This window comes from Martes martes (assembly GCF_963455335.1).
Source record: "Martes martes genome assembly, chromosome: 2".
Classification (NCBI taxonomy): Eukaryota; Metazoa; Chordata; class Mammalia; order Carnivora; family Mustelidae; genus Martes; species Martes martes.
The window spans coordinates 193836687-193846954 of record NC_137889.1 but is presented as its reverse complement, the minus strand read 5'-3'; the positions used below and the strand labels follow the sequence as shown (position 1 = coordinate 193846954).

At 36.1% G+C, this 10268-nt stretch overlaps 1 protein-coding gene across 1 annotated transcript in view; it reads left to right on the top strand.

The window, feature by feature from the left end:
* Positions 1-602: 602 nt before the first annotated feature.
* Positions 603-10268, top strand: part of LOC308339206 (transmembrane protease serine 11E-like) — a 47351-nt gene continuing 37685 nt past the window's right edge. The window contains exon 1 of the mRNA XM_080797671.1: positions 603-656. Coding sequence (XP_080653797.1) covers positions 649-656 — 8 coding nt within the window. The 5' untranslated portion in view covers positions 603-648. The remainder of the gene's footprint in view (positions 657-10268) is intronic.

Sequence of the window (10268 nt, the reverse complement as noted above, 5' to 3'; positions counted from 1 at the left end):
ACTATATGATCTTGACCATCATTTAACATTTAAGTTAAACGTTCATTTCTTCACTAAAAACATGAGGAAGCAAAGCAATGTGATTTCAAGATTTCTTCTAAATTTAAACATCTGGCCTTTATAAAAATTCTGGTTTCCATGAACACTTTTAAGCTAGCATAATCTTTTATTTTTTTAAAGATTTTATTTATTTATTTGACAGACAGAGATCACGAGTAGGCAGAGAGGCAGGCAGAGAGAGAGAGGGAGAAGCAGGCTCCCCACTGAGCAGAGAGCCTGATGTGGGGCTCGATCCCAGGACCCTGGGATCATGACCTGAGCTGAAAGCAGAAGCTTTAACCCACTGAGCCACCCAGGCACCCCTTAAGCTAGCATAATCTTAAGGCAATAGCTTTTAAGTTCCTGCTCCTAGAAAGTGCTTGTAAATTATTTATATTCTCCTGTTCCGTATAAAATTTGACTTTGTCCTACTAGTCACACACACAGTTCCCACCACACTAGTCAAGACCCGTCAGACTGGTTCTATTTAGATCATGAGTGACTTCTTTCTTCACCTTAATCCAGCCCACAAAATTGCTGATATAGCCTGGATGCACGCACTTGACTGCAGACCTTGGTCTCCACAGGACTCTTCCCTGCTGGTCAGCAATGTATCAGTGAGTTCTCTTTTCCTTTGTCTTAAGATTACTTGTAGTTTAAAATGGCAAGAACCACACCAGGGAATGTGTGGATCTTTAATTTACTATTTGTTTAATATAGAAACATACTTTTGATATTTAACATGCAATTATGTCAGGAAGTACATTGCTCTTCTTTCTGTATTAGTGTTCCTTGTCATCTTAGGATTCATCCTAAAATATTTTTCTGTATACTTTCAGATAAGTTCAACAAAGGATAAAGGTACATCATGTTTGACAGCTGTCTTTTAGTTAGCTAGTTAGCTAGTTTCAAGAATAGAACATGTTTTTAGCTTGGACTTTGTTTTATTGGGTAAATACTCTTATTTTCAAAGGTATACCTGAGAAAAAAATAAATCTGAGGTCATGCAGATCAAAATTACATTCATTTCTGATTAAATAGTTAAATTTAAAAAACTGTAAATGTTTTGCAAGAGTAAGAAATAATTTAAGAAGATAATATGATTAAATTATTATAGTTGATTTAAAAAATAAATCCAATGATGTACCTGACCACAATCACTTCTCTAACAGATAAGTCAAAATTATTTTGAGATTGTTTTCATTAAAAGTTAGAAATTAAATAGTAATAAGGTTTCCATGTACTAGTTTGGGCTCTGAAAAATATTTTATCTTCAGATTAAAATTCTATTTCCTCTAATTCATATTTTGGCATATCATTTTTTAAAAAAATTTCTTGTTTGAGAAGAAAACAGTTTGGAAATGTAAGACTTTCAGCGGACTCTTAATAGGGAAAAACACTCGGGCTCTGTCATTGATAGAAAGTTTTCTACATACTTGTTATGAAAAGTTTAATGCTCTTCTGTACATGTTAATGAGGCTACTAAGAGCTACAGACATAACAAATTTAGTCAGACTTCTTAAGCCCCCCTGCCTTTTGTGAGTACTTCCTCATAATCCATGATTTTTTTTTCTGTCCTACCCTTTTTACTACGTTATCTGTAAGAACAGTGCTATAGAAAAGAGTGGTTTTATTTAAACATATAATCGCTATCAAACTGAAGATACTAAATGGATTTCAGGCTTTGTCTATGCTAGATATGAGTTAGTCTACAATTTGTGTAGAGTAGTTATTATGTGGGGGTATTGGAATGCATTTTTCTGAGTGTACTCTCTAATTTGAAGCAAAAGATACACCTATTTTTTGGTACTACTTCAGAATAGAGGGAAGATAATCTCTCAACGAAAAAAAAAATTCTTTTCTGGTCTAAATCTCTATAAAAAAGTGGAGCATATCTATGTTTGTCAACCTAGGAGATGTTAAGAAAATGGGCTAGAGTGGAAAGGGATTAAATTTATTATGCACATTTTCCAGACCAAGTGCGCTAACTGGAATGCTTTGAAGAAAGAGATGTAATTGAAATATGTAGACAATTTTTTTAAGGATGTTGTTCATAATTGGGAAGGCATATAAGAAACACTGTGGGATTTTATCAAATGGCACACTCCTTCCTCTTTAGCCAAATTTCTAAGAGCCCTTTTCCTCACTTCACCTGTTCTAAATGAAAACCAATATTTTAGAATTTAAAGGTAAGAAGATATTTGGACCAGGTAAATATTATTCTTCATATTCTTCCATTTCCCCCAAACTCTTATTTGTTTGCGATTCTTTCAGCATGAAAAGAATAACACATGGTTTTTATAAAAATGCACACACACAGAGCAGAAGGTTAAAGAAAACTTTATCAGGAATAAGTTTAAGGGGAAGAGAGTTAGGAAGAGAAGAATATATTTATTAAATAAATATTTATTGGTGATGAGTATATATGCCAACTGTAGTTACCAGCAATCACTGACAAGAATTAAAGATAAGCAGACTGAATTTATAGACAATATCTGCATAAATTTAGATACACAAAGATGAAATGAGTAATATTCAAATCTAAAAAAATGGACAACTTTAATTTTTACTTAGTAGGATCAGAGCTACATCTTAGTCTGTGTGTGGGCCATGGATCCCCTCCATTAGAATCATTGGGGGCTTATTAAAAATAGAAAAGTTTAGTTCCAGTCCCAGAAATTCTCATGGATCGCTGTTTGAGGCATGGGAATGATATTTTTATTTAAAAGTTACACAAGTAATTCTTAGTCACACTAAAGTCTGAGAAATGTACAGCATAAAGTCATAAAAAAGAAAGAAATATATAAGGCAGAAAGGAATTAAAGCAGAAATGAAATAGGTCAGCTTTTAGAAGAGGCAGCCCTTTGTTTTATTTAAATTGGTATAATTATATCTTAATGGGTGGTGATCTCTCCCTAGTCACCTTTCCCTCCAAGGGAGAAGAGCATTCATTTATGCAATGTAGTGACGATTAAGGAAGAGAGGATAAATTCAGGAGGTATGGGAAACTGATGGGAGTACAAAACATGATTTGGGGAGTTTATGTCTAACAGGGAAGGTGTTGGTTTAAATTAAAAATCTGTTTTCAGGGAAACCTTAACATAAAACCAGCCAAGCGTTTCTCCCCTCCCCATCCCAACTTGAAGTCAGTCAGTAGTGGTACTGAAGGGTTACCATATTGATGTTTAGGCCCAGAGCTGCTATGGGATCCTGCTCCAAGTTTTGACAGTGCCTCACTTCATCAGCTACCATCAGTCTTGGTCCATGTAACAATTTTTATTGAGTTCTCATTGTATATTAAATTCTGTGTGGAAGAAAACTACCTGTGGAACACCTATTATGTACTGTACATTTTGTAAAATACAATCTCATTTAATTTTGGAAATACCTTGAGAAACACTTATTGCAATAACTCCTTTAAAAGATGAAATCAGTGCGACTCAGGCTGTCCAACATTAGTAAGTGTTGGATGTAGAATCTGAGCTTGGCTTTCCTGGCTCTAAGATGTATGGTGAACACATTGTCTATCACGTGTGCAGAGCTAAAGGAAGAGTCTTTGGAAAGTTTGCATTCTGACAGAGATAAGGAATACCCACACACATACACACACAGATACAGACCTGGAGAAATTACATATGTATTTATAGGCATAGATGGCTATACACTGTCTAGGCAAAGAAACAGATCGTACACAGGTTGATGTGAAATAATGTATACACATGCTGAAAGAGGAAGGGGGGTGGTATAATTTTACTTAAGAAACATTTTAAAGATGCATGGACTGCCCTTTTTAAAATTTTCTTAAAACTGTCTTTGTATTTAAATAAGATGAAAATATGACCTAACTTCTCTACACTATCTTAAAGGTGATCAGTGACTGAGAGTATAGCACCTTAATTGCATCATCGCTGTTTTCTAAAAAGGATTACAACATTTGCTATTTCATGAAAATCAAGTTCACTTAGTACAGCGTGTCATGGAAAGATTCATCAGTCTTAGTAACTGTAACTGTCTCGATGAACCTTATTGTTATTTTTTCATTGTTGTCCGCTTTCCTCCAAAAATATGTCATTGCTTCAATATAAGGAGGGAATAAATAGAACAATTCAAGAAAAAAGGCAAAATCATGTGTTTCAATATCAGCGTTGAGATTCATAAGTATGCCTGATGGCTTTAGTACTTGAGAATGGGGTGAGTTGGGCATTTGCGGAGCAGGTCATCTAAGATGGAAGGTGGTCCAAGCTCTGACTGCCTTTCATGGCTTGGTCAGCATTAGGTTTTAGAGGAACTGCACAAAGAACTTCTCAAAATGCACTACTTGAGACATTTTTTCATCAAAGATGGTGGGTGAGAATTAGGAAGAATGATCTCACAATTTCAAGCATAATTTAATACATTGGAAATGAGTGGATTAGAGAATAGGAAACTTCTAAGAGGTTGAGGGGAAAAAAAATGGGTGTAGTGACACCAAGTCATGCCAGAATCTGTGAGCCAAAACTTCTCCCACTTACATATGTGGTCTGTGTGGTTGGGCAATTTGTGAGATTTTTAGAATAGTAATTCTGAGATAATAGAACTAAGGGGAATCCAAAGTACCATGTATCATGACTAAATTCTACCCTGCAATCTTTCATCTGAAAATGTCAGAGGATAACTCTTTTTCAAAGCTGCAAAAGCAGATATAGAAGAACTTAGCACTTTGTTTAAAGTTAAACTGTGAGTCAGTACGGAACAAAATAACAATTGCCGTCATTTGTTTTACATGTTCTATGAGCCAACTACTGTTCTAAAACATCACAACTGTTTAATCTTTAAAACAACCTATGGTTATATTATTATATACATTTTATAGATGAGGAAATTTAGGTTCAGATGATAACATTATCTGCTCAGAGGTAACACATGGCAGAACTGGGAATTAATCTAGGTCCATCTGACTCCAAACCTACGCTCCTAACTACAGTGGTGTACCATCCTCACGTCTCTTGTATCCACTTTGGTAGTTCTACTACTAGGATGATTTAACTGTCTGATTGTGTCAAAAGATATAAAAGTTATATTTACAAGGAACAATGCTATTATTCAATGAATAGTCTTCTCAGTGGACCTCCAAGTCTGGTAGACAGGAAGCATTGCTATCTGTGTTCTATAAAGTAGGTGATACAACCTTCAAAGATTAGGTAATTTGCATGTGGTTATAGGAATGGGTGAGTCAGTCAGCATTAGAGATAGAATCTGTTCTTCCTGTTCACCCGTAAACCTAATCCAATACCATCAAGTAGAAGGGTTAAATTAACACAGAGGTTCACATGACTCAGGAAATACTATTGCTATTGTTATCACTATTACATTTGAAGATGTATAGAAATATATGGCCTTTTAAAAATTAGTTGTTCATTTTTAAAGCTGACAAGCCAGGTCACATTGAGCAAAATCCGGAGAGGGTACACGTAACGGGAAAGAAACAAGTATATATTCCGTATAGTTGATTCCACCATCTATTTTCTTATTTGGTATTTATCAGCAACACTGTAAAGTAGATCATTTTAATATTACCAGGAATTTGCAGGTAGGGAAACCAAAGATTAGGAAGACAGAGATTTCTAAATCTCTGAGTAAGTGATTGGTAGAGCTGCAGTGGAAACATACGTCTTTCCCAGTTGAATTCCATGTTGCACATAAGGCCTAAAACAAACCCTGACACATGCAGCAGAGTTGCTATGGGTGAAGTGGCACTAAGCTTGGGAGCCTCACTGCTCTATCTTCTCCTTATCCCCTCAGGTGCACAGGAGGCAATTTGGGGGACTTTCAACCCACTTTGGGAACAAATTAATTTCTCACTATGAGGGAGGATATAGTGACAACAGGCAACATTTGTGGAGCACTGACTGTGTGCCCGGCCTGATGCCAGTTGCTCTGTGGGCGTTATTTCATTTAACCCTCAGATGAACCCTATACTTAGGTCCTATCAGTAGCCCCATTTATAGGTGGGGAAATGTAGAATCTGAGAGAGTGAGTAATTTCAGACCCACCTAGTGAGTGAGAGGCAGAGCCAGGACTAAATCCAAAGTGTTGGATGCCAAAACCCAGACCTTTATCCAATAAGTAAGAAATGGAAATCATTTGCTTAAAGTCATAGAGTATAGTCAAGAGTATCTTAAAATCAGCTGCTAGGGAATATTACATAAAAATATTTTATCATCTTTCCCATATAAGCTATAAAAAATTAGTTTCCCAAAGATATTGTTTCCCAAAGATAATTACAAAAAAGTGGCAGTTTACCTTGATTGCAACAAATTTGTTTTGCATATTGTAATAGCATCAGATTTAGCTTTATATGAGGGACAAGAAATGTAGGGTAACAGTGGCTTATAAAAAATGGAATTAGTATAAACAAGTCTGGAGGCAGGGAGATAGGCATGTGGACAAGGGACACTATTCTATTTTCCAAGATGGCTCTGTGCTCGACAAATATCAAAGATTGTATTATTAAGAAAAAGAAATTTGGAGTAGACACCGACAAGGATCTACTACAGACATGTTCAGTTTGAATGACTAGAGGTATATTCTGTTGGGATGAAAAGAAGGCAGTAGATGTATGGGTCTGCAGGTGAGCCAAGTGATCTGAGCTGCAGTTATGGGTCTGGTAGTCATCAGCAAATAGATGTAAATTAAGGCCATGGCATTGGTAACTGAAGATATTTTATTCTTTTGGATAAAATAACACCTTTCTTATAGTTTTATGGTATTACTTTGGTGTTCCATTCAAAAGTTAAGACTCAATACTTCCACCTATTATAGGTCAGCAGCTGGGGCAGGAAATTCATTAATCAAGAAATCTCACTTCTGGGAGAGTAATTTAAACATTAACAGAATCCATGCATTTTCCAATTGCCTTTCATTGATACATTAATTCAGGTAGGGTTTTGTTATAAAAAGGAATTTCTAGATTATTGAAGGGATTCTTTGTGTGTGGCTTACAGTTGCCGGGAAAACAGCAATCCGGAGTATACCATAGTCTCTTAGTGTGTCTTTCAACTAACACATTCCAATTCTAAGGGCCATCATTGTTTTACATAAAATGAAATTTCATGGGCCTAGGGATTTTAAAACTGGCTTAGGAGACAAGTAATAAAATTTATGACTTCCTCATATCAAACTTGGATTATTTAAAATCACTTGCAGTTCCTTACTTCGTTCTACTTATCTGGCATGTGGCAACCAGAAAAATGAGACATTTGAAAAATTATGTTAAAGCTAATTGTTTAGTAAATGCTGAATTTTAATTATAATATATTAAGCATTTTTAAGTAATGTGAGGCATGGAACACTAACTTTGGTGGAAATTAAAGAGTATCCAGATCAGTTAAAATCCTCATTGCTTTTTAGCAGATGAGGAAAATGAAAGGACACTCAACATCACACAAGTTGGGAGTTAAGGGATGCTGGAACTTACGTTATGGTGAATATACTTTCAGGTTTCTCATCTCAGAATCTTCAGACTTAGATGAAAGGACTTAATCCTTAAGCAGAAACCTTTAGGTCTAAGATGCAGGTCACTGGGCTTACAGTTTAGAGCTAATTCTACTCTCTAATGCCAACTCTCGTAGGAGGCGTCTAAACAAAGTTATGAGAAATATTTGGTAGGAAGACATCTAACGTTACAAAAAGTTTCTGAAAGTCTATGTTATGTATTAACAGCCTCGAAAGTGTCTCTAAGCTTAGGTTTCTCAACTACTTTTCTTCTGATAATACCTGCCACCACGTACTTACACACTCCCTGTTAATTCTTATTTTTTTAAATATATCTTTAAGTGTGTAAAATTCCCTATGACTGGCTGCAATGGCATCCCTTGTCAACATTTCTGTGGGAAACTGTTGCTTTTAAAGTTCCTTACTCAGACTGTGGCAGTTTATTATCCAGAAGTAAAAAGAGTTTGAAGAAAAGAAAGCAAATATCTTAGTAGAATTATGGATAAAAATAGCTCAGTTTATAAGTCTATAAACCCATACTAATTATTTAATAATATATTTAAATTTTGTGGCACCATATCTATCTGTGATTACACATTTCTAGAGGTCAGGCAAAGTGTCAACCTGAATCTCAGCTTGTAGTTTCCTGTGCTGCACCATACCTGGTTGGGAACATAATAAATACCTTGTTCATCACACAGTGGAGATCAGAGACATTCCTTACTGTTGAGTTGCCACTGATACTTGCCAAAAATATAATACATGTATTTAACAAAGTCTGATGATCGCATATGTGATCTTCGCAACTTCCTTTTAAAGTAGGTGGGAGGAAAGATACTATCACTTGAGCGTTATGGTTGGTTAAATATAGGAATGGTTAAGCTACGGGTTTTGCTTAAGTTAAAAGTTCATGAGTGGTAGGGTTTTCTGTCACAATGGTTATTCACAATGTTTGTTAAAAACTTACTACTATAGTAAGTACTGTACTTACTACTGTACTAAGTAATACTATGTTTTTATGCCTACAATTTCAATAGCCTTTAGATACTTTATAATGTGAAAATTCCATTACAGAGCCATTTCAATAATAGTTAAGGAAGTGTTGTAATAATTTTTTAAATATTGAATTTCTTTATTCTTTTATTTTTTTTTCAGTGTTCCAAAATTCATTGTTTATGCACCACACTCAGTGCTCTATGCAATATGTGCCCTCCGTAATAACCCACCACCAGGCTCACTCAACCTCCCACCCCCTTCCCTCAAAAACCCTCCGTTTGTTTGTCAGAGTCCACAATCTCTCATGTTTTGTCCCCCCCTCTGATTTCCCCCGTCTCACTTCTCCTCTCCATCTCCCAATGTCTTCTGTGTTATTCCTTATGCTATACAAGTAAGTGAAACCATATGATAATTGACTCTCTCTGCTTGACTTATTTCATTCAGCATAATCTCCTCCAGTCCCATCCATGTTGATATAAAAGTTGGGTATTCATCCTTTCTGATGGAGGCATAATACTCCATTGTATATATGGACCATATCTTGTTTATCCATTCGTCCGTTGAAGGGCATTTTAGTTCTTTCCACAGTTTGGCAACTGTGTCCACTGCTGCTGTGAACATTGTGGTATTGATGGTCCTTCTTTTCACTGCATCTGTATCTTTGGAGTAAATACCCAGTAGTGCAATTGCAGGGTCATAGTGTAGCTCTATTTTTAATTTCTTAAGGAATCTCCACACTGTTTTCCAAAGTGGCTGCACCAACTTGCATTCCCAACAACAGTGTAAGAGGGTTGCCCCTTCTCCACATCCTCTCCAACACTTGTTTCCTGTCCTGTTAATTTTGGCCATTCTAACTGGTGTAAGGTGGTATCTCAATGTGGTTTTGATTTGAATCTCCCTGATGGCTAGTGATGATGAACATTTTTTCATGTGTCTGTTGGCCATTTGTATGTCTTCATTAGAGAAGTGTCTGTTCATTTCTTCTGCCCATTTTTTTGATGTGATTATCTGTTTTGTGTGTGTTGAGTTTGCGGAGTTCTTTATAGATCTTGGTATCAGCCCTTTGCCTGTAGTGTCATTTGCAAATATCTTCTCCCAGTCTCTGGGTTGCCTCTTTGTTTCATTGAATGTTTCCTTTGCTGTGCAGAAGATTTCAAAAGCTTCAAAGCTTGTTAGATATTTTTAAAAATTATCATAGAGCTTGGTATGAATGATTTATACTGCTCCCCTTCCCCACACCATCAAACTGCTTTTACTAAATAGTAATTGATGTCATTTTCCAATATTGAAGAAAACACCAAGAGTATTACAAAACTAATTTTGGTTTTCAATGGTAGGAATATTGTGGAGAATATAGTTCATTACATTATGATTTTTTTTTAATTTATTTATTTGACAGAGATCACAGTAGACAGAGAGGCAGGCAGAGAGAGAGAGAGGGAAGCAGGCTCCCCGCTGAGCAGAGAGCCCAATGCGGGACTCAATCCCAGGACCCTGAGACCATGACCCGAGCCGAAGGCATTGGCTCAACCCACTGAGCCACCCAGGCGCCCCGTTCATTACATTATGTAGTAATTCTTTATGAGGAAAAGAATTGTATTGTTACCGAATCATTGTTCAGTGTTTATCTTATGGTTGCCATGAAAAAGGTACCTGAACAGGGTTTGCTTGTTTGCTTTGTTTTTTTATTTTTGTTTTTGAGTTGGCTGCTGGAAAGCTACAAATTTTGTGGCCTGACTTAAGGAAATGTCTAGATGGGA